Consider the following 25,164-nt stretch of genomic DNA (forward strand, 5'->3'; position numbering starts at 1 on the left):
TCACATTCTCCTTCAACTTCTCCATCAACAGCGACAATTGAGATTGGAACTTCGCCCCAACAGATATAAAGTTGAGTTTCCCTTTGGCGTTGTTGTTGTCCGACGACTTGAACAGCTGCTGAACGAGGGCCGAGTTCGATTCCTGGACGAGGAACTCCAGTGAGGCGTGGAGGGCGTCGTTGTTCTTCTCTATGAATTGGTTCTGTGGAAAGATGTACGTCAAACTGTACTTGTTGAAATACCACGTATATATAAATAACGACATGGGGTACCAATTTATTATGGAAAAAATTAGATACCTTGTAGCCAATTTTGAAAATAAATCTATTCTATTTTATTTTATAACTCAAATCAAATCATCGTCTAGAGATACATACAAGAAAAGTAAAAATTTAAATTTATTTACAAAACAATATCAGTTAAGACATCGGCAAAACAAGACTTCTTTAGCACTCGAGTAAAGTCACTGGCAAACGCTTGCACATTATAGTATAAATATAATAAATAAATATATATACGGGACACATTACACAGATTGAGTTAGCCTCGAAGTAAGTTCGAGACTTATGTTACGAGATACTAACTCAACGATACTATATTTTATAATAAACTAGCGACCCGCCCCGGCTTCGCACGGGTGCAAAATTCGGAAAAAATTATACATAAAAACCTTCCTCTTGGATCACTCTACCTGTTACAAAAAACCGCATCAAAATCCGTTGCGTTGTTTTAAAGATTTAAGCAAACAGACAAACAGAGTAAAATAGCGACTTTGTTTTATACCATGTATTGATACTTATATAGATAAACATCCAGGACCCAGGTTAATCAGAAAAAAATCTTTTCTCATCATGCCCCGGCCGGGATTCGAACCCGGGACCCCCGGTGTCACCGACAAGCGTCCTCCCGCTGCGCCACAGAGGCCGTCCGTCCTTCCAATGAATATTTGCCTTACAGTGTTATAGCACACGGCGCCGGCGAAGTGCCTCAGCAGAAATCCTTCATCGTCGCGCAGCGTGCGGTGAGCTTTCAGGCGGGACGCGCGGGGGACTTGCAATCTAAAGTATGCAGGTACAAAGTAAGAAATTTATTAAATATTTTTTATATAATAAATTAACACTAATATTAAAACTAAAAAGAACCCTAAATAAAACAGATAGATATATTATCTCATACATTTTAAACTACTTTTGTTAATTATATATAATAAAAAAAAACAATAAAAATATTCAGCATTCGTTTTATTGTAACTTGATCGATGATTTATTTATAAAAAACTTTATTGCACAAAAAAAAAAAGTGAGTCTTAATGCCATTCGGCATTCTCTATCAATCTACCAGCTGTCCAAACACAAAAAAATTTTGATAGCGATAGTAGATACTAAGTTGATAGCGCGATAAAGTGCACACGCATACTGCATTTGCACTATTTGGTTTAATGAGTTAAGGGTCTCAATTCTATCATTAAGCCATACAGCTGAATCAGTCTTTTCAAGAGTATTGCCTCTGTCTACCCCGCAAGGGATATAGACGTGATTTTATGTATGTATGTATATATGAATTGAGAGTTTCAGTCTTACCTCGAGCTGTTCAATTGTTTATGCACGGAGTGTGTAAAATGTCCAAACTCAGGTTTCGGCAGCTTCGACTCCTCGTCCAGTAGGTGGAAAATGCCGTGGTTTTTACTTTCGATCAGATCTAAGGAGAAAACAAAAGTTAGTGATCATTTTGTTGTTTTAAAAACAATTACTTTATGGTTTGTTTCGTTTCCAATTTTGTTAACACATTAATAAACTTGAATCACTTGAAAGTCTAATGATTCAGAGGTTCAGAAGCATAAATTTTTTAAAGTTAATGGAAAATCATGCATCAGACATGAACTTGATAATAAAAAAATCTGTTGGGGCAGACAGAGTCAACAGTCTCGCAAAGACCGACAAGCCAACTTCAGCTGTATGTCTTCATAATGGAATTGAGATTCAAATAGTGACGGGTTGCTAGCCCATTGCCTACAAGAGATAGATAGATAAGCCTATGCTGTAGTCGCCTTTAACGACATCCATGGGATAGAGAGGGAGTGGTCCTATTCTCAAGTGCTGGGTAACCACACGGTCGAAATTGAAAAATAAAACAAAATACTCCGATAAGTAAAGCAACTAAATCACATCAAGTTTTGCATTTCATTACTCCAATGCACAAACAAAATCGATAGTTACGAGCCTAGAACAGCAAATAAAAAAAAAACATACAAACATACATACAGATCACGTCTTTATCCCTTACGGGGTAGACAGAGCCAACAGTCTTGAAATAAAAAAAAAGAAAAGAAAAAAATAAAAACAACTAAACAAAAGAGAGAGAAGAAGAATGAAGAGAGTTATGAATGTGGATGAAGCGAAGGAAATATGCAGAGATCGTGGCAAGTGGAAAGAGGTAGTCTCTGCCTACCCCTCCGGGAAAGAGGCGTGATTTTATGTATGTATGTATGTATGTATGTATGTATGTATGTATGTACTAAACAAACCCCTCACCGATACAGTCCTGGTTGTCCACGAATCTGATCTCGGGCACGTTGAGCCCCTCCCGGCGGTACAGCTCCTGCTCGTTCTTCAGGATCCTCTCGTTGAAGAACTGCTGCAACTTCTCGTTGCAGTAGTTGATGCAGAACTGTTCGAAGCTGTTCATTTGGAAGTATTCTGGAATTAAAATGTCATGTTTTTACTATTTTATGTACATCAATAGTGCCGTGTGGTTGCCGGCGCTATAGAATATAACCGCACCATATCTTTCCCATGGATGTCGTGAAAGGCAACTAAGAGATAGCCCTTAATTGCCTTTCACGACATCCATGGGTTTGAATTGCTTATAAACTTCGGATTCCTCTTGTGGGCAATGGGTTACTAGCAAACTGTCACTATTTGAATCTCAATTCCACCATGAAGCCATCCTTCCTATTTTTCAAGACTGTTACCTCTGTCTACACCGCAAGGAATATAGACATGACTTTATGTATATATGTATTAATGCGTAAACATATCGGTAGAATTATGAAATGATAAACAAGGTATTTTCCTTATCAGATTGCTTAGTTGATATATAGATTTATGGCTGCATGCAGAGAGTTATGAATGTGGATGAAGCGAAAAAAATATTCAGAGATCGTGGCAAGTGGAAAGATATACTTTATCTATAGTCTATATCTCTATAGTCTATGCCTAGACCCCTCCGGGAAAAAAGCATGATTTTTTGTATGTATGTATGTACATATATTCTTACCAAACCCAGCGATATCCAGCACTCCGATATAATACGCGGACGCCTGGAACGGAATGCTTCCGTTGATGCGATGAACGATATAATCGAACAGTTTGCTGTACACCGCTTTGGCGAGTGCGTCGCGGGCGTTCGTAGCTTCGTACGTTTTAAGGGGGACCCTGCAATGGAATAGAATAGATTTATTTTCAAAATTGAACACAAGGTATCACTTAATGACGTCACTATAGCTTAAATCTAATTATAATTAATACCGCTTCCAAAGCGCACGTGTAGAAGAAGCGGCGGAACAAACTACACTGCAGCATTTTCATCGGACGTCAATGCAAATTGTATTGTGATGAATGCAGGATCGTCTGTTAAACTCTGAGGTGCAGAATCAGAGATCCGATTAACACCCGTATCGGACGTTTCTTATAGGGAGTGTCTAATTTTTTATTTTATTTTGTGGTGTGTATAGTATTTATATGTACGTATATCTATTGATTGTATTTGGACGATAAATTAACGATTTATATTTTTGCATTATGTTATACTGTTTCAAAACTTGTGATACTAATTATTCCTTTATTAATAATTATATTAGTGTCCGCCACACTTCAGAATAGTATCACTCCCTCACTTTCTTATGGATGTTGTAAAAGGCGACTAAGGTATAGCGACTAATGAATTTTTCGTTTAGGCGATTGGCTCATTAGTAACCTGTTTAGTATAAAATCTCCATTTCATCATTTAGTTATACATCTGAACGTGGCTTTTCGAAACTGTTGGATCTATTTACCCCATAAGGTGATTATACATAGGTATATTTATGCTTGCATGAAGAGAGTTATGAATGTGGATGAAGCGAAAAAAATATGCAGAGATGTGGCAAGTGGAAAGAGGTAGTCTCTGCCTACCCCTCCGGCAAAGAGGCGTGATTTTATGTATGTATGTATATTTATGTCAAAACGTACATTATAAATAATGACAGACATTGAAAATACTTTAAAAATATTGAGTAATTTTCTGTTTAATAACAATTCACATATTTATATTAAAACGCAGCAAAAAGTGAAAACAATTAAAAAAACCCAAAAAAAAACACTCCACTCTAAGAAACACGTACCTACTCTAACATAACCTAAAACATGCGCACGCGCAGACGACTCATCAAATTACACCGACAAACAGGCGAGCATGACTCACATGATAGCGGTCCCCTTGAGCCCGCCGCGGGAGCTCTGCATGAGCCGCGACACTAGCGCCATGCGCAGCTCGCCGCCGTCCACGCCCAGCAGCGCGGCGGCCGCGCACAGGCTAGCTTCGCAGCCCGGCTTCACGCCGCAGCCGCCGCGCGCCCCACCGTCCTCTTCAAACTCCACATTGCCGAGGTGCAGCACGCCCGCCACCACGGAGTACACGCCCCGCTTCTCCTCCTCGGTGAGACCCACGCGCGATAGAGCCTGAGGGTGTAACGGGAGTTGAATGAAAATCCCTTGTGACTTACTTGACTTAAGGTCCTATGTCCCCTAGCTGGGGCAGAGGGCATCCACAGTGCGTCGCCGTCCCGCTCGGTCTTGAGCTTCGCGTTTCCCAAAATCCCATTTGCGATGTGAAATAATTTTGCGGGAAGTTAAAAGAATGTATTATTCACTTTTTTAACGTGCAACGCGAATAGAAGAGAAGAAAAAGAAGTTTATGTATTAACGCCATCTGTTAGAAAACTGTATAGAAATAGTTGATATGATCAGCCAATAGATGGCGTTAAACGATGTCAACTGGTGTCGATAAAATAACTCAACTAACTAACACATTTTAATCTACCTTTATTACAAATTTCATAAAATTGATAAAGCAGTTTAACTAAGAATTGTCAAAGGCAATCTAAGCAACTGAATACGTAACCATGATCGATCCAATATGGATTTGGTTCCCCTGCAAAGGTTGTGAAGATCGAATGGGAGTCGTTCGTGTAAAAACCTGACTCACCTTATCCAGGGTCCAGGGTCAAAGACATGTCCCGGGTTCCACTCCAGTGTTGAGTAACCGGGACTAAAACCAAGAGGAAGAAGACTTATAAGAAAGTACAAGAATATTATCATCCATCCGACTTACCTGATGCAGTCTCTGAAAGTCTTCAACGTCATCAAGAATTGGGTCCCTTAACCCGCCTTTGGCAGTCTGCTGTTTGGACTTCCGGCTGGCTGAGATCTTCTTCTCCGACGCCGGCGATGTGAAGTATTGTGTGCAACCGTTCTTTAGGTACTGTTAAATAAAATTGAAAATAAATTAATTGTCTTGTTATAGGAAAAAGTTATTCATGAAAATGTAGTAGTAGTATTAAAAAGGAAACATATGCTTCGTGGTTCCCGGCACGAATAGAAAAAGAACAGAACCACTCCATCTCTTTCCCACGGAGTCGTAAAAGGCGACTAAGGGATACGCTAATAAACTTGAGATTCTTCTGACAGGGGATGGGCGAACAACCTGTCACTATTTGAATCTCAATTCTATTACAAAACCAAAAAGCTGAACGTGGCCTGTCGAGTCTTTCAAAACTGCTGGCTCTGTCTACCCCGTAAGGGATATACACGTGACCATAAGTATGTATGTAAAGGAAACAATTTATGTTATACCCAGGGACACATTTTTGTGAATATGCACAACATTCGAACAGGTTGGTTTTTCAGTGATCACCTTCAAATGATAATCTACTATCGCATTTGGTACATCAACGATTATAAAACATACCAATAAAAAAAAAATAAAAAAAATATTGATGATAGATCAGATGAAATGCTGATCTGGTTGTAAAGCAAAAGTAGACTGTTACCATTTACGTTCAAATTGTAAAGTCATTCAAGACAAGTTTTTTTGAAATTGGAATTCTTCCTTTGTATGAGCTAGCAAACCTTTCACTGTCTAAACCGTTCCATCACTAAGCTAGGCATGGCCATTGAATATGAATTAACTCTAAGCCGAAAGAGACAAAAAGTAACAGGTATGGTCGTGCGTATAAACGAAAATTAAGGACGCTTCATACCGATAAAAATACTCACCAAATAATCATCAGGCTTGGTAATCTTCAACGCGGTCCTCAACTCTTGCGGTGCGCCGGCGCACAGCAGATAGAAAACATGGTAATTCCTCTCCTCAGCGCTCTGGGTGCAAATTCTAGACTTTTCCAGGAGGTAATGGGATATGTGCCCGCCAACAACTTGGTATTTGTTGTTGAAATGTACCTCCATGAATTTCCCGAATCGAGAACTGTTGTTGTTGCGCGTTGTCTTAGCGTTGCCGAACGCTTCTAGGATCGGATTGGCTGAAAATAATAATTAACAATTTGTATTTAAACTTCATGTCAATTTTTATGTCTTTTTGAGACTTCAACAGTAAGCAAAAGGATAGTTGTTCGATAAATTCTGTGGTAAATTTTTAAGATTATTCCCCCACAAAAACTACTATAAAAGAATGACATTATTTGAGTACTGTCTACCATTACTACGAGTATGAAAGTTGTTATTTAGAAATTCTTATCGTCACACAAAACTGTCATAGCAATTTGTTTGATTTTTTTCTAAACTTAAAATCGACACGACGTCCTATACTCTATTAGGGCTTCGCCTTTGGACTCCTGCAGCGCTCACCTTGTGAAGTAGCTCGCTGTCATTTAGCGGCTACTTGCTGGATCCCGTGTCTATAGCTAAACCCATATTGTAAAACTAGCCTTAAAGTTTTTAGTTATTCTATGGCCCTTTTAATAATCTCTCATCTCTCTTACATGCGACATAACTAAACGTCACGACATCCGCATAAGTCCTAACTAATTCTATAATGATACCTTACATACAATATATGGCTGATTATTACAAATATACGCCCATAACTCCATCCGCTTAGAACAAAAATCTCGCTTAGTTCCGCTTTTCGCTCCGGCGGGAATTTCAAGTAATCCTCCCTAAGGCTGCGGCTCCACTGAGACGAGCGGAGCGGAGAGGAGAGTTGCGAAGTGACGTAGTAGAAATCGACAGCTCTGCTCCTCAGCTCCGCTCGTCTCCGCCTCAGTGGAGCCGCAGCCTTACACCACATAACTCGTACGAGCCAAATTCTTTGTCCCAGCGGTTTGTTTGAGATGTCATTTAGTCAGTGCCCTAAGCTCTTTTATATATTAAGATAAGTATCCATGCATGCATGCCGTGTGGTTCCCGGCACAATAAGAAAAAAGAATAGGACAACTCTGTCTCTTTCCCAAGGATATTTCCCATTAGTAAAAGGCGACTAAGGGATTGGCTTATAATCTTGGGATTCTTCTTTTGAGGCGATGGGCTAGCAACCTGTCACTAAATGAATCTCGATTCTATCATTAAGCCAAGCAGCTGAACGTGGCCTTTCAGTCTTTTCAAGATTGTTGGCTCTGTCTATCCCCCAAAGACGTGATGATATGTATGACTGTATGTATCCATGCATTCCATACGTACCATCCAAGATCTTCTGTTCAACCGGGCCGGCGCCCTTCGCCCACAAATCGCACAGGTACTTCAAGATGTACTTGGTAGACTCTGTCTTGCCCGCTCCTGACTCGCCCGACACGATTATAGACTGCGACTGTTTGAACGACTTCATGTCGCGAAACGCTTTGTCGGCTGAAATTAAAAATGGTTATATCACATTATTATTATTTGCATCATGGGACAGTTCAGATACTAACTCAATGATAATATATTTTATACTAAATACTTATATTATCTAACTTACCTATGGCAAAAACATGAGGTGGCAGCTCTCCCAACGATTTCCCCTGGTATTTCTTTATAGTGCCAGATGAATACAGATCCTTGATGTCCTCGTAGGGGTTCACGGCGAGCAGAATGTTCGCTACGTATGTCTGTAATTTAAAATAATATTTAAAACTAAGTATCATACGATACTAAATTGATTGGCCTGGGTCTTAGAAGTTTATCTATTTGAGTAATCAATTTATATACGTAAGCAAAAGTTGAATTTATACTGTTTGCTCCGACTACCCCGCAAGGGATATTGACGTGACTATCTATTTATGTTAATATATGTGCTTGTGCCTGTGGTTCTCGGCACCTACTTTTATAAAAAAAAGTAGGACCACTCCATCCATTTCTCATGGATGTCGTAAAAGACGACTAAGGGATAGACTTGGGATTCTTCTTATAGGCGATGGGCTAGCAACCTGTCACTATTTGTCTCTCTGTCTGCCCCGCAAGGGATATAGACGTGACTATATGTATGTATGGAATATATGTAAATTAATAACAAAGTACCGCCGAGCTTGCATGAAGAGAGTTATGAATGTGGATGAAGCGAAGGAAATATGCAGAGATCGTGGCAAGTGGAAAGAGGTAGTCTCTGCCTACCCCTCCGGGAAAGAGGCGTGATTTTATGTATGTATGTAATAACAAAGTATTGTTGTGTTAGTAACACAAAACATTGTGCTTGCCTCAATGACAAGTTTGAGTCCCGGCCAGGTTCAGATGTTAAGCTAATTTTAAGAGTACCTAGATCGGAAACATTCTGTATTTTTCGCACTGTTAACTTAATTATTACTTTTGGGAGGTTTTCCGGTCGTTGTAGAATAGAATAGATTTATTTTCTAAATGTTGTATCCAACAAGGTATCACTTATTGACGTCACATCACTTAAATCTAATTAAAACTACTACTGTATATTCAAAATAATCTGTATTAAATGGCGTCAGAGGTTTCTACAGAAAAAAAAATTATAACGCAATTGATGCTCATCATATTTACATAGGTATACAAATTAACAAATCAATCTTAATCGGACGTAATTTCCATAATCTTTCGAAGGTCACATCTGCGTCAGAATACCAAGTTTCTAATGTATAATTTGGCGTATTATCGCCATGCAACGAGAAGCCGGTCGTGCAGTGATGCGGCGAGGTAACATGCGTCGCTGACCAGCCACGCACGTTTGAGACTAATTTATTAACCCACGACCATAATGAGGGGTTTTGTTAACGAAATGCTAGCAGGATGCGAAAAAACATGAAATCTTAGGTAATTTTTTTTAACATTCTATCCTACTAATATTATAAATGCCAAAGTTTGTAAGTATGTCAGGATGTCAGTATGGATGTTTGTTACTCTTTCACGCAAAAACTACTGAACCGATTACGATGAAATTTGGTATGTAGCTAGCTGAAGTCCCAGAATAACACATAGGCTACTCTTTATCCCAGAGTTCACGCGGGATTGATAGGGTTTCTATGCGGACTAAGTCGCGGGCGGCCTCTAGTTTATCATAAACCCATACAGGCGAACGTGGACTTTCAGTCTTTTGACTCTTAGCTCTGTCTACTCCTCAATGGATATAGACGTGATATGTAGCTCTGCCTTCCCCGCAAGGGATATAGATGTGATATGTATGTATGTACTTCGGCCTTAACTGACTTTATACAAAATTCAAGGGAAAAAAAGCTGCACACATTAATTAATTGCTACCAGGCCAACATGAAAACTTAGAATTGAAAAAATTTCCTAACAATATAGCCGTAACAATCGCAAATATGCGCAATAGCTAATCAATACCTATCGTTATCTTCAGGCGACGGCGAACTGTTTCAAGGTGAGAATAACTTGTGTACACAGAAATCGGAATAATATTAGACGGTAGAAATGCCATATTGTACAATGGAACTACTGGAATGATGTGAGTTTGACGGCGTAATGCATCGCACGATGTTTTCTAAGCTGTTGTGAAGGTGTCAAATGAAACTCAAAATTTATATGTAACTCACAACCGTAATAACCACAAAAGTACGCGTAAAAAGAATAATTCCATTAATATAACAGATATTGGAACCCGTGGAAACTTCAGAAAACATAACGTACACCTAAGAACATAAAAAAATCCTTTATGCCAAATTTTAAATCCCCAGCGGTTTGAGCTGTACGTTGATATGTCAGTCAGCCAATCAATCATTATTCTTTTTTTTTTATATTTAGACTTCTATAGTCTTACATTATTAAAAACTCTATGTTAACATGTATGAAGCAGTGTGATGGTGACTCACACGATACTTACGTAGATTTTGTTTTTCTTGTATCGCGTCAGGATATTGTTGAGAAGCGTGGCCTCGTTTAGGAACATTAGTTCGCCTGAAAGTGAAAACAATGTCATTTTCAGTATTGTTTAAATGGAATTGATAATGTGGAGCGTCGGTGTACATTTGACATGCACACTTATAGTCACTTCTATATCCCTTGCGGGGTAGACAGAGCCTCTTGAAACCTGTCACTAATTGAATCTTCGTTTTATTTTTAAGATTAAACAGCCAAACGTGGTCTGTTGGTTCTGTCTACCCTGTAAGGGATTTGGATGTGATTATATGTTTGCATGTCCTCTCCAGAGGATGTAATCGAGACTTAAGTCTGATATAGCTAACCAATATTAGTTCACGATCAATTAACTCACGAACTCAATTCAATTGATGACACTCCTGCGCTGGTCACCAATTCGGTTCAACTACGAAGAGTTTAGGACGCGAAGATGCAACCGAGGTCAACGACAGGAAAAGGCGATAATGAGTAGCATAAAGCTGCTGTTATATATTGCATATCGAGTACTGTTAGTACACCTGCGCATGATTCGATTCAACTTATATCCAAAGACAACACTTACAGTTATCATCAACATCCTTAGCTGGATCACCAGCGGGGAATATGTCCTCGAAGCTACACACTCTGCGTGGATACTTGTTGTCCAGGGGGAACACGTCTGCCTCCTCCCCCATCAGCTCCTGGAGGCGAGCCAGCACAAACCCCTCGTTGGGGTCGCGCACCCAGACCAGCTGTTTGTCCATTGTCATCGTTCACTGGAACAAGGGAAGCGATTTGTTTGTTTATAACAAACAACAAAATTTTACTTTCTTTTCCACTTAACTCCACCGACAAGAGACAGCTCTTAAATTTAAAAATTTGAAACATAACGTAAATAAGTAAGACTTTATTCCACTTGAAGGAAAAGTTGTAGAACGCATACATAACATACATATAATCACGTCTATATCATTTCCGAGGTAGACAGAGCCAACAACCTTGTAAAGACTGATAGGCCACGTTCAGCTGTTTGGCTTAGTGATAGGATTAAGATTCAAATAGTGACAGGTTAAGAAGAATCCCAAGTTAACAAGTCTATTCCATAGTCGCTTTTAACGACATCCACATGATTTATTTCTTTATTAATGATTGTGATGTTCTCTTACGAAATAAAGAAACAAGTAGGTATTATCAAACAAACGATTAAAATATGCTAGTATTTCACATGCAGGCAAAGAACGAGCGGGACAGATGGCCATGAAATGACGTTCAATCATACGCACCCACACAATCATTGAATACTACATCTAATTTATACTTTAAACACGCGTGCATTGCCATAAAAAAACAATAAATCATAATTAATCACAAAACACGACTCAAACAAAGCGGCGAGGAATTGCACGGATGCATAAAATCAGACCAATATCATAATTAGGTACAGTCATCTGCAAATGACCATGTATACTTTTTTAAGGGCGTCAATGGCCGAACCAGTGAGGTACGGTAAGGATTTAAATGCTGTGCATAAAGGCATAGGTTCAAATCGCATCGGTCATGCACCAATGATTATTTTTTTAAGTTATATCCTTTTATTTTAGTTTGAATACCGATGCTTTAACGGTGATTGAAACATCGTTAGGAAACCTGCACTGCACATTTAAGGCAACTGAATGTGTTACCATGATCCAATACGGGTTTAGATTCCCCTGCAAAGGTTGCCGAGGTCAGATGAGAGATGCATCGTGTAAAAAACCTGACTCACCCAATCCACCAAATCCTAGATCCATGGTTAAGGGCTAACCCCGGGCTCCTCCGGAAAATAGCAGTCCAGGAGGAAGAAGACTTTTTTAAAGCACATGTTATAAAAGTAGTACAGGGACTTGCGTAGGTGATCGTACATTACATAAAATATGTAACACAAACACAGACAACAGTTACGGAGGAATTTAATTAACTCACTCTCGTGCTAAATGTCCATAGTACACTTTCATACAAATTACGTAATGTTAATTATAAAAACAGACGTGTCCGTTGATTCTGTCTCGCTGGACGGCCGGAAACAAAAAACTAACCAGTCATTGTTGGACTTTTAATCTAGAATCTTGACACTGTGAAAATAGAACATAATTTACATAATCGAGTAAAAAAGATTAATGGAAGTTCTAAACAAACCAAATCGGAAAAACATTGTTGAAGTATTTTTTACAGTTTACGATCGATTAAGATTCAAATACAGTGTGAAGATTAACAGTGCACATATAGTACAAGGACGTGTCCCTTATGATGATAATATTGATGAACTTACAGTAGATATTACTGTACAAAAATAGTTGGCATTTCCAATTACAAAAACACAGGAAGAGGCAATTTCGCGCTACAGTAAAGCATAAACGCATTCACGAGACGAAATCGCATAAAAGGTGAAAGTAAAAAATGACACCAAATCTTATGCAAGAGATAAAATGTCACAAAACTATTATCACGTACCGTGACGACTTTGTGCTGGAAAATAAGTGTTTTGTTACACCAGTTCTCGTTACAGTTTAATTGCTCCCAGTTTTAAAGTTGTTGCGAGTTGGCGTTGGCATAATTGTAGTTACCACGACAGATGCCTTATTATAATTATTTTATCATCATCATGCTCTTTGAGATACGGAATGCTTCTTGAGTACACAAAGTTGAAGTTTGTTAAAAAAGAGTTCCCTGCCATATTCTCTTTACAAGGCAACAGTGTAGTGGATTAATGAGCATTAAACATTTAACATGACTATTAACATCAAGCTCCAGCCGGGTTTTATAGTGTCCTGTTATATCATATTTTAGCAGAACCTACCTGATTAAGGATCTGCGTGTAAAGATGAAAACATCAGCCACCTACAAGTATATCAATTTATCAAGTACGTCAAACAGAATAACTTTCAAGAAAATTATTCGAGACCTCCTCCATGAGAAAAACGCAAATCTGAATAAGCACAATGAGACTAGCGTAAATAAACTGCTCTAAATTATTCGACCCAACGAGAGGAAACGAAGGAGAAATGCGAACGAAAGCGTAATTTTGTCCAAATTGCTTGGACCGTATTCATAGCACAAAAAACATTGATTAACCAAATTCAGATTTTAAATGTTTTTTCTTAATATTACTTTTAATTATATTTCAATGACATTACAGTTGTTACCGCCAAAACGACAACGTCAGCTGACTTAAGGCCTAAAACAAAACCAAAGCAAGAACCGTGAATTTTCAACAGATAAATATCACGTCTTTATCCCACAGAAGATAGAGCAAAAGACTGGGAAATGTGATTCAGAGATAGTGACTAATCCATCGCCCAAGAAAAAGAAGAATCCCAAGTTCAAAAAGCCTTTTTCTTGATAGACAGTGAATTAATAATAAATTAGCAATTTTTGAAAACCGTTTTTAAAACAAGCTGTTGATCAAATTCTTAAAGAATTAAATGCAGATCCGAAAGGGTAATGACTTTGTTAATGCATTACTCATTGAGAATGGTCGATTGTCAGTCAATTCCGTTCACGTTCCGCCCTATAAAGAGGCCAAGGACCCGTCTTGAACCAAAGCTTATCTATTACTTGTATTATCATTAGAGATACATTTCGTTTCTTCTAATGATTCGATCTGAAGCCAAGGTATGGCTCATTCTTGATTTGCTGCTGATAAAGCTTTGAATTTGACGGGTTCTTTTTACGATACTTTTGCAATACTTGAATGGCAAGGCGTTGAAAACAATACTTTTCAGTTCCCAACACCGGCCAGTAATCAACAGTATCAGATAGCGTGAGTACGCACATATCAGTGATCGTAATTAGACGTAAAAACTTTGTAAAGACAATGGTTTAATTGCTAGAACAATTGAACCTACTGACAGAGATACTGAAAGACGAATGAATGGCGTTCATGAGACTCGTACAAATTGCGATGGATTCTCTAGGTTTTTGATCAAAGTTATAAATAGGGTTCTAATTGTTTAGAACCAACCAGTGATGAAACGAAGATCCAACTATATCTTGTCGGTGATTCAAAGAGCATCAACATCAAACTAGACTGTGTAAATTCACTGCCTTATCGACCGATATGGTGGGGTCAAACACACACTTAGGAACACCTTTATTCCCAGACATCAATCATAATCTGACTGAATTGGACAACAATGGCATGACTAGACACGAAATTGCTAGTCATTCAGTTAATATTGGTAAAATCGCGACATAAAACAGCTAGAATATAAAGAAAAAGAATTGCTCTCTAGTTGTATGATAAAAATTTCTATTTTTGAAGTACATAGTGAATCTGACCTCAAATCGTGGGTATATTACTGTCGGCTTTTCAGCAAATGGACCGCGCCTCCACTTTCCTACGTCAATGGTTATGAGTGGTGTCCGTCATAGTTCTATAATTAGAAATAGACAATGAAATGCTCTACACGGAAACAAACGGTAAAAAGAGATAATGGCGTGGAAAAAGTGTGTTGTACAATCAGATTTATGAACGCAAGTTATCGTATCGTTTGTATGTATATGCATTATGGCGTCATTGTTTTGCTATAAAAATGGTGATCGTCTAATGGTTTCCCTATTACTTATAATCTTGGTTAAATATTGTAATTAACACGTTCAATAAAATTATAGTAGCTCTTCTTCATTCAGGAAATAATAGGAGTAATAATTAAGAGACAAATAATGAATTTCCTTGAACTGCTAACAATGTCACCCGTAAGTCTACTAAACCAATACAACATTTACTCAGGTGGTCTTACTCGTTTATGACTCAACACGATTGATGTGCTTCTGTGAAGCCTGAATCTTTACTATCATTACCTTCACACAAGATGTTTTTTATTTTTATGAACAAGGGAAGGAAACGAAAGAACTAAAACTAAAGAAAAACGCATAAGGGCACTATTTACTTCTCGATTTAAAAACGTTAAATACGTTGTATTCTATCAACTTTAATTTTTTTAACAACGTATGATCGTAGCAGATCTCTCCGTTACGATTCATGATTGGAACAGGCATTGTTTTACTTCTTTTAATTTATGGCTCGCGAGTTTCACATCTGGGTCAAATCTCAGGTCCGATTTTACGTAAGTAAATCTGATAAATCACAAGACGGAATTACCTTTTTACGCAGAAGCTATAACAAAAAGGTACAAGTTTCAATGAACGATTTACTTGTTACGTAAGAGTTTCTAAACAAAGAAGAACGGGATATTTGAAATGTCGCAAATATCGGCTAGAGTGTGCACGATGCTGTACGTTTGTCTGATAATATACACCTTAAAAAAATATTGTTATGAAGGTTAAATAAGTAAATAACCGTTAGCTTTCTTGATACATAACAAAACACATAAAGAACATAAAGAAAATATGTACTAGGAATTAGGAAAATGGGATAGGACTAATAAATATTAAGCGAAATGGTCATGCTGCAACTTACGACAGAATGTACATAAAAATGTATATAGCGTTTAAAGTTTTATGAATTTAGAATAATAATAGTAAACTATAAAATAATTAGTTTTATTTTGTGGGTTTTTCATAATGTCATTTGGAGATATTATTAGATGTTTTTGTGATAAGGATGTGAAAACAAGCTCGTTAATTAACTGGGAACCCCTAAACATATAATATTCTGTGATTATTACCACGATTATCAACAATATGCAGAAATTCATAACGATTAAGGAAATGAAAACAAAACTGTAAATGAAGAAACTGGACATTCTGGTTTGATCTTGATGTAGCAAAACATCTGCGCGTTACATAATAGCAGAAAAAAAACTGAATTTCAACATTTAGGTATAGCAAAAAGTCAGTTCTTTTCACACCAACATTGCGTACCTATCTGGTCAGATTTATAGAGTAGGTATAAGCATTCTGATGAGACAAAGAGTCGTATTAAATTTTAAGTCTTATGCCCGCAAAATAATGCGTCAAATTGAAAAATCCAATTTTCATTATAAGTTGGGTAGAAGATTATTCTAATTACATTGCCACCTCTCTGTCAAGGAGCCCGGGGTGAGCTATGATACTGGATTGAGTGAATATGTTAGAAAGATCATTTTTCTTATATTTATTTCATTACCAACCTCTCATTTCCCGTTCCCTTGTAGAAGAGTCTTAAGCTTACATTGATTTTTGTTACTCAAGATCAACAATAACATTTTTGTTTATCAAAATGCATTATATGCATTTGTGATGTTCTTATGTTGAGTCCTACAAGTTTACCGATAACAGGTGCAAATTTCAAGTCATCAAAATACCTCTGTCGGAAGCAGGCGACGTGAAATATTATAATGTGAACAAAAATGCGGAACGTCGTTTGATGTGAACGGCGATGTGGCCAGCAGATACGATCTGTTGTGTAAGTTACGTACAAAATGTTATGGTTGCGGAAGAATGTGATGCATGTCTTGTTAAATATATACGCAGTAATAAAGGCATTAACCATTTAAACGGTAATAAAAATAACGAAGTCACTGACACAAACTTGGTGTGCGTTATTCGACATGTAAATGATGGTTTAGTTATTATACACTTAACCAAATTTCGAATTTACGGATCGCAGTCGAAGAATAATATAACATAGTGTCACTAAAATACGTCAAAGATATAAGGAAAGAAAAAAGGAATCATTTAAAAAGTCTTAGAGCCACATAGTGCACTTTAAAAAAAAACAAAAGTTAACAATGAAAAGAAATGAAACATAATTACTGGCAAGGCTTGTAATAAATTCTAGTGATGAGTTAAAATAATAGGTCTGGTAAACAATACCGCAGCTCTCATTGGGGAAACAGACATTATTAGAGTATTATGCTGATGACCATGACACGTCGTACTGCATTGTGAATTGGTCGCAGCCTTGCTGTTGGGATTTGCACATTGTATTTAATATAGACCACAAAACAAAAGTGCTATTCTTGGAAATGTTTTTAATAGCAAACAGCCAGTTTTCAATAGTCTCGACAAAAACCTAATAAAGTTTAGAGTTTACAGTTAGCAGACAGGGGAATGTCTTAAAGCAAGATTAAAACTTCTATCAAGTATTCAAACAAGTATAACTTAAATGACAAACTCTGTTTGATATCTTTGAAGACAGCCCGCAATGACCATGACTCACCCTATTTCGCTAAATTGGTCGACCTCCGGGGTCGGACTGAGAATCGCTCATTCGCTGTGAAAATTGTAGGTACCTCATATAGAGCGGTAAATTGGGGTCTTTATATTGTCACTGTTATGACTATATTCATTTCCGTGAATGCATTTTTATTACATGAGCTAGATTAAACATATCATGAAACACTAAGAAACGATCAAATTTTTATATTTAAGCTTTGAAGCTTTATCTCTGATTAAACTCCAACCTTTCTTGAGAAACATTTGAGAATGGAATACATAAAAATAATGATACATTACAATTACTTACAACAACAAACTCTATACAAAACGTAAATAGGTACTTACTATAAACTCCATTCAAGAATGCAGAGAAGTAAATAAGCCTTATGAATATAATGCGGACAGTGTCGTGGCGGCGTATAATAATTTGACTGATAACAGCAATAAAGCACCAAAAATTCAAAGGCATTTTACGTACGACTCCTTTATCTTATCTAGAGACAATGAAAACTCTAATTGATATAAATTCCGTGACATTACTCACATATTTTGTATTTTTAGAGGATTGGGTTGATACATCAATATTTATAATGAAACTTCACAAAACACAGATCAGGTAGACTGATTTCTTAGAGTAGGTACCAAATCAAAGCTCTGGGTTTGGTTTAACGGAAAGAAGGAGAGTAACCTATTTTCAGCGATATTATTTACATAGATACCTTTTATGTTAACGAGTTGATTCATCAAATTTATTATTTTCTTTCTGTTGATAACAAAGTCTACCATCATAATAGCCCCCTTTAGTTATAACCTTAAATTCTGTATAAACTTTGATAACAGCACCATATAACTTTCAGTTGGACCATATACCGCCATGTTTTGTGATAAAATCTGCGCAAACATTAGAATAGAAGGCGTTGAACGCGATGATTACGCATAACTTGAAGTTGTTGTGGCCGGTGTAGGCGTAACACCTGCTGTACTAGTTCTATATTAAGCCAAAAACAAGGGTCTACCAGGTCTATATACAAATTTAATGGACTTTCATATAAAGCAAGATATAAGCAAACACTTAACTTAAAAGTTACAATTTTGTTACTATGAGTGAAGACAAACCATCATAAAGTAATGGTTAAAAGTAATATTTTCATTTGGTTAGATAAAAGCGAGTATAATAATGCTAATATTATTATATGTATAAATAAAACAAAGTAAGTCAGTCATCTATGTTTCTCAAATCGTATAACTTTCAAATATCAAAGTGCAACTCATGGAATCGATAAAGAGATAGGAGGAGATATATAAAATATGGGATACAGATTGCCGATCGACTAATCAACTAGGCTGACAAACCGCACTTAAATGCAAAATCGATTTACCATGACATTGTGCAAGCACTCAATCAATTAATAAAGACCTACATTACTTTGAAATATTGACGCAATAAACTGAGGTAAATGGTAGCGTTCAGAAACTACATGTATTGTCTTAAAATCAGTAAAAACGCAAAAGTAACATAAAAACTAGATGTAACAATTACAAAACATCGTGTATTCCCGTCACGCGACGGACGTAACGTAACTTGGAGGAAAAAGCAACATTAGTCATTGTACAGAGAGAGATCCCCCAATGCCAAGGCCCACTTGAAAACTGGTTTGGACGAATCTCGGTCATCCATCTCAGTATTTCTGGGCAACGGTTCACTTGCAAGTACAAATAGGGTTGTCATAATTCCGTATTAGGATTAAAATTGTGTAAACGATCATCCTTTTTATAATGAATTTAGATAATTATGTCATCGGTCAGTATGTATTTAATTTTGTTACGTCCGGCAAAGAGTATCCTAAACCGATGAGCTTTCATGAAAACAGTAATGGATCTGGATAAAGTAAAAGTAGTATGCAGGAATCGTAGAAAGACGTTATCTCTTCCTATTCCGGGAAAGTCGTGAATTTTGTTTGTATAATTTGTTATGAGATAACTTCAATAAAAAGCCAAAAGAAACTAAGAGATGCAGGGCATAACACTTTAATGAGTTTACATGAACAAAAGGTTTGAAAGAAAAAGTGTCAGTTTCATTATTGATAAACGGTACGAGGTTATTATGAAACTTATAAAAAGTACGACGTCACGCGATGTGATGGCCTTGAACGTCTACGTCTAGAGTTTTAGATTCTCTGTAAAAAGTTCAGTTTATGTTGCAGACATTGCATGAATTAAGAAATATTTTAGATAAAGTTTCAAGTTTACAAAATACAAATACGCGGCAAAATAAATCAGCTTAACAAGGGCTATTTGAACGAAACTTAATCACGAAATCAAGATGTTGGGATCTATAACAATAGACAACTCAGTTTTTTGTCTCAGATTATTTTGAATGTAGGAACCCTACAGGAGACAGTAATGTTTGCGCACCGCCTACTCGCCATCGGGGTCAATTTGATCAGAGGTTTTGTTGGTTCAACTGTACAAAGAATACAGTGTTATTAATAGTACAAGAGAAGTACTCACTAAGATACAAAGTATTTGACAAAGCAACTTAAATTAGGACGACAGATTCATCATCCTTTTCGCAAAATGTCAACTATAACAAGACATGATTACGATAATAAATATTATATTATACCTTTTTAGGCTTTCGTCCAAATATAACAACACGACCACAAAGTGGTAGATGAAATTGCTTTCGTAAGTGCGAATGTCGTTATTTCTGAGACGTTAGTTGTGTATAAAGTGAGTAGGTGGGTTGTGTAATGAACGGTAATGCTTATAATCAAGGGACTGTTCCGTGTCAAGAAACATAAGATGAATCTATTAGACAATGTAATTTCTATGGAGTATAATATTGCCCATGGGTTGGAAGAACGGTAGCAGTAAGTTGGCGAGTAAGCAAAAAGAATGCACTCGTAACTGCCCAAAATAGAATATATTTAGAATACATACAACGGAAGGAGACATATTCTTTACCAGACGAGGGCGAAGACTATAGTATTTTACAGTGGTAAGTTAAATTTACTTTGATGATCTTTTATTCTGATTATTTGACTTTTTTGTATTATAGGTGCTAATAACGTAACGCCGGATTCAAAACATGATGAATATCATATAGGTACGGATAGATTTTAATATTGACGCAAAAGATTTGACTTCAGAGAACTGGACGGATTAAGTAACATTTGGAGTTCAGGGGTATATTAAAATCGTTAATCTGGCGGTTGAAAATAAAACTATAATGATTTTCTATCCAGAGATATTGAGTGCAGACCTTAATCTGATGGAAAGCAAGTTGACGACTAATCTAGATGTGGACACAAGCTCAAATTATGTTCACTCTTGTCTTGAAAATCTGTAAGTTGTAGGTCTCGGACAACACAGAAGCGAGAAAGGAATTACCCATCTGAGGATATTTCCATTCTTCTAAATTTTTATGTGAATAGCGAATTTGTATGTGATTTGATCAGTGCCACCTAGTGGTAACGCGAGGTTATCTATCTATTAGCATAAAATTTTGTGTCATAATTTTACATGGCATACCTTTGTTTAGCCTAATAATGGTAACGAATAATATTATTTGGCATAACTTTTTAGGCATATTAACCTAACCTAACCTAAACTATATTTATGCCTATTGAAATAGTATGCCAAAAACAATTATACCAAAAAACTATTATGACAAAAAATAATATGCGTAACTCGTTATGCCAAACTAAAATAGGACAAAAAAAAATAGTCGAATGAAAGGGTCCCGTAACGCGATGACACTATTGCAATTTCAAACAAATTCCTGATTACTATCTGATTAGTTACTGATCGAGTAAAACTCGCACTATCCCCTCTGGTCAGTAAAATATGAGCTGCACTTTTGCCATCTAACTATCACTATTTTCTATTCCCAGCACGTGTATCAAAGTACTCCAATATGAAACTGTGCGTCACAGAACAGTCACAGGGGATCTACAATTGATATGGCCATGCGTGCGCCCGCGATGATTTATTCGTTAACCTGCAACCCGCAGTATTAATGGCTGACCTTATAGCTCTGGCAAAACTGCAATTGAGATATGACATGGATAAATGATCATGATATTCTATTGATTATAGTACGCCTTAAACTTAAGCTAGAATAATTTCTACCTATTTTAATTTCGAAAATTTAATTCGACCGAAAATCATTAAGCTTGTCATTGAAAAGCTTCAGAAAATCTTAAGTATACTTAAGTTTATTACTGAAAAAGAGAATGCCATGCTCAACAATGTATCTGCAGAAGTACAGTCCATTATTCCGAAACAAGATGGGCGATCATGAAGAAAAATTGATTGTTTCTTAAAGTTGTGATTCCTTGAATGGACAATAAATTTATTAAAATGTGTTTATATTCAACTTTTTAGCTCGTTTTCGTCGTGGGAAGTACTGTGTATTCATAATCATATAACTATAGTGGAAATGCATGTAATTATATGCAACTGTAGTTACATGAGTGCAAGGTTATGTAAATGCATTGCGTCGCGTTACCTATTAGTTTAAACTGTTTGCTTGTGTAAGAATAATTTTATATTATTTATATTAACTAACTAAAACCTGTTTGGCTTGAGATTCAAATAGTGACAGGTTGCTAGTGCATCGCCCAAAATAAGAATCTCAAGTTTATAACAACTCTTAGTCGTCTTTTACGACATCCATGAGAACGAGATGGAGTGGTCCTATTCTCTTTTTTTTATTGATGCCGCAAACCACACGGCACACCTGAAAGTGGCCTATCAGTCTTTCAAGACTGTTGGCTCTGTCTACCCCGCAAGGGATATAGACATTATTATATGTATGTAGTAACTAAAAACATTAATAAATCTCTACACTTATTTAAAAAATAATCTATGCTAAATATTTTAATTTAGTTGTTGTTACGTTGTACAAGTTGATCCACAGATAGGATAAAGATGAAATAGGAAGGAACTACACACAGACAGCTTTCTCTTTTATTTATGTTATGTCTAGAAGACAGAGCCAACAGTCTTGAAAATACCGTAAAGCCGCGTACATCTGTACGGGTTTGTAATGAGACTATTTAAATTGAGATTTAAATAGTGACAGGCTATTTTACTGATAGCCCATCGCCAAAAACAAGAATCCCAAATATATAAGCCTATCCCTTAGTCGCCTTTTGCGACATCCATGGGAAAGAGAAGGAGTGGTCCTATTCTATTTTTTTATTGGTGCCGCACGGAAAAACATATCATTATTATGAACTGGGAGAAAAATATAACATTATGTGTCAATTAAGTATATCGATTATCATACCTACACAAAAAGTGGAATACATGAAATCGTGCATCATTCGTAATCGTCAAATACTTTTTGTCGATTACAAAAAAAAATGTAGGGTATTAAGAAAATCTCCTTATTTCTGCCAATGCTCTGCATACATGTAAATACTCCATTGAAGTTGGAGAGACGCGCAGTGTGTTGCATTCGAGACTTGCTTTCTAAGACAATTTAGCCATCTGGTTCTCTTCAAGTGTGTATACTGTACGCGTCAAATTATCTCCGAGCGTAGATCAATCGGAAGCTTTCTCTGGTTACAAAGTAATTACTCAGTGGTACGTTTACTGTTTAATGCCTTATCAAATTACGGCTAACTGCTCCTAGTTAGTTTCTAGTAGAGAAATCGTCTGAAAGGAATGTATTATTCCAAATATTGATCACTAGCTGTCTCACTTCGTCCCCGTGGAATAGTTATTCTGGGCATCATTGAAGCTCTCAAGGATTAATAATTTTCCCCGTTTTTTTTTTTCACATTTTCCATTATTTCTTCGCTCCTTATAGTTTCAGCGTGATGTTATATAGCGTAAAGCCTTCCTCGATAAATGGTCTATTCAACCCAAAAATAATTTTCCAATTTACACCAGTAGTTCCTGAGATTAGCGCGTTCAAACAAACAAACAAACTCTTCAGCTTTATAATATAAGCATAGATTATTTTGAAGTTAATCCAACTTCTGTTAATCCAAGTAGAGTGTCACCGAAAATATAAGTAGCAACGAACCACGTGGTTTATAAGTCAGAAAGGAAATTATTAAATACACGCAAAAAAATTAGATACACGCTCAAAACTGATATCGAATGAGAGAGAATTATTTGACACAGCACCAATATCGAAAGTAGACCTCGCATTTTCACATCACGTTGCGGCTACTGTAATGGCATTTTGTAATTGTAACTCTGCAGTGCATAAGAGATTGCTCCGTAACCGTTGTCATACCGTTAGTGCCAGATAATCTTGTCCGATCGAATAACGGTACCGGGCCTTCCGACCAGGCGGAGTGGCGGAGCGTAGCATAGTATTTTAGGGCTGTCCTTAATATATTGACATTTAGTGTAGTATCACTTTACGAGTACAATGAGTGGACATTTTCAAGCCTTCGGCGCAATACATCCGGACATCAACAGCTTCAACAAGCAACTTTGCAAAAGTAACAAAAGCTTATAAGTCGTAATCTCCTTTAATTTAAATACGATTGAAAGTGAGCAAAGTGAATCTGAACTTCCTTTAAATATCATAAAACTAAACATGTACATCGCTTCATAATTGTATGATGATCTGGAAGGATCTAGGATAAATGAAACAAACGTCAATGGTTCGTGCTTCATAACCAAAAATATCTTGGTTTACCGAAAATAGGCCTTCGAACCCGACCCAGTTCGTCGCAGCCCTACATGTCAACAGAAGCCTTGCAATGGCGATCGATATCACATAACGTGGGAATAAAGAAATGCTCTATTACTTAGCGCTGTGCTTCGGCCTTCGTTAGTCTACTTAGTATTTGAAAGATTCCAAATTCTGGGTAGATCAGATAAAGAATCTAAGAATTAACAGCATTTACAAGATGAATATCTTAACTAAGATATATTCTGTGAAATCCACGTATCTATTAATTAGGTTAATTTATTTAATAGATCAAGTTTGATGAGGGAAGATAGTCGTGCCGAACTTAAAGAAATTGTAAGACTTTTCACCCAAAATCGTTAGTGGACTGATGATAAGTACTGAAGAGAAGTAAGTTAAATTCAAAATTACAATTTAGTGTGAAAGCTGTGCTATTGCTTTTAAAGCGATCCAATTCCGATAGATTCAACAGAGAAATTTTAATAATAATCATAGAAATCTTCGATGTCTAAAGAATGACATAAACTGATATAAACTTTCTCAATAATTTGTTTCGCAACAAATCGGCGAAAATATGCCAAATCACGATATTGAAGTGTCAATCTTACAGAAGGAACAAATAACATTGCAACTTTATAAGTTGTTAATATTTCAACTTTCACTATAACTTTTAAAATTGATAGTTTCATCATGATGATTTTCATAATTTTATAGAAAAAGAGGAGCTTTAATAAGGTATATGGTATATTAAGGTATAATGTCTTGATAAATTCTTAAAAAAATAAGGTTGTTAAGTTGTGGTTCTTAAAAAAAGTTAAAGTTAAGCTCGAGCTTAGATCATAATATGGATAGGCAGGTTAACGATCTTAAATCAGTCATCAACCAAGTTCTTTAAATAGAAAAAAGCAGCAATGATATCTAACACCGAATATTGATATTAAAAGAGGTCACAAAGATTGCATGAAGACATCAAGTCACGAGCGTGACAATATCTGAGCACGGGCGATAAGCCGGGGC

General features: G+C 36.7%; 1 protein-coding gene across 4 annotated transcripts in view; it reads right to left on the reverse strand.

Moving 5' to 3' along the window:
* The window catches only part of LOC106130354 (myosin heavy chain 95F), a 50,102-nt gene that overhangs the window by 19,116 nt on the left and 5,822 nt on the right, over positions 1-25,164 (reverse strand). For 3 of the 4 annotated variants that reach the window (XM_060945757.1, XM_060945756.1, XM_060945754.1), the window contains exons 2-13: positions 10,930-11,122; positions 10,333-10,406; positions 8,011-8,140; positions 7,734-7,898; positions 6,315-6,577; positions 5,371-5,520; positions 4,462-4,718; positions 3,277-3,434; positions 2,532-2,696; positions 1,581-1,698; positions 956-1,058; positions 5-202 (exon numbers count right to left, since the gene is read on the reverse strand). In XM_060945757.1, the coding sequence (XP_060801740.1) occupies positions 5-202; positions 956-1,058; positions 1,581-1,698; positions 2,532-2,696; positions 3,277-3,434; positions 4,462-4,718; positions 5,371-5,520; positions 6,315-6,577; positions 7,734-7,898; positions 8,011-8,140; positions 10,333-10,406; positions 10,930-11,116 (1,968 nt within the window). In that variant the 5' untranslated portion in view covers positions 11,117-11,122. Of the gene's footprint in view, positions 1-4; positions 203-955; positions 1,059-1,580; positions 1,699-2,531; positions 2,697-3,276; positions 3,435-4,461; positions 4,719-5,370; positions 5,521-6,314; positions 6,578-7,733; positions 7,899-8,010; positions 8,141-10,332; positions 10,407-10,929; positions 11,123-17,831; positions 17,956-25,164 lie in introns of those variants that run through there. The other variant, XM_060945755.1, reaches the window with a different exon arrangement.

The sequence above is a fragment of the Amyelois transitella genome, chromosome 9 (genome assembly GCF_032362555.1).
Source record: "Amyelois transitella isolate CPQ chromosome 9, ilAmyTran1.1, whole genome shotgun sequence".
In the NCBI taxonomy this organism is placed as follows: Eukaryota; Metazoa; Arthropoda; class Insecta; order Lepidoptera; family Pyralidae; genus Amyelois; species Amyelois transitella.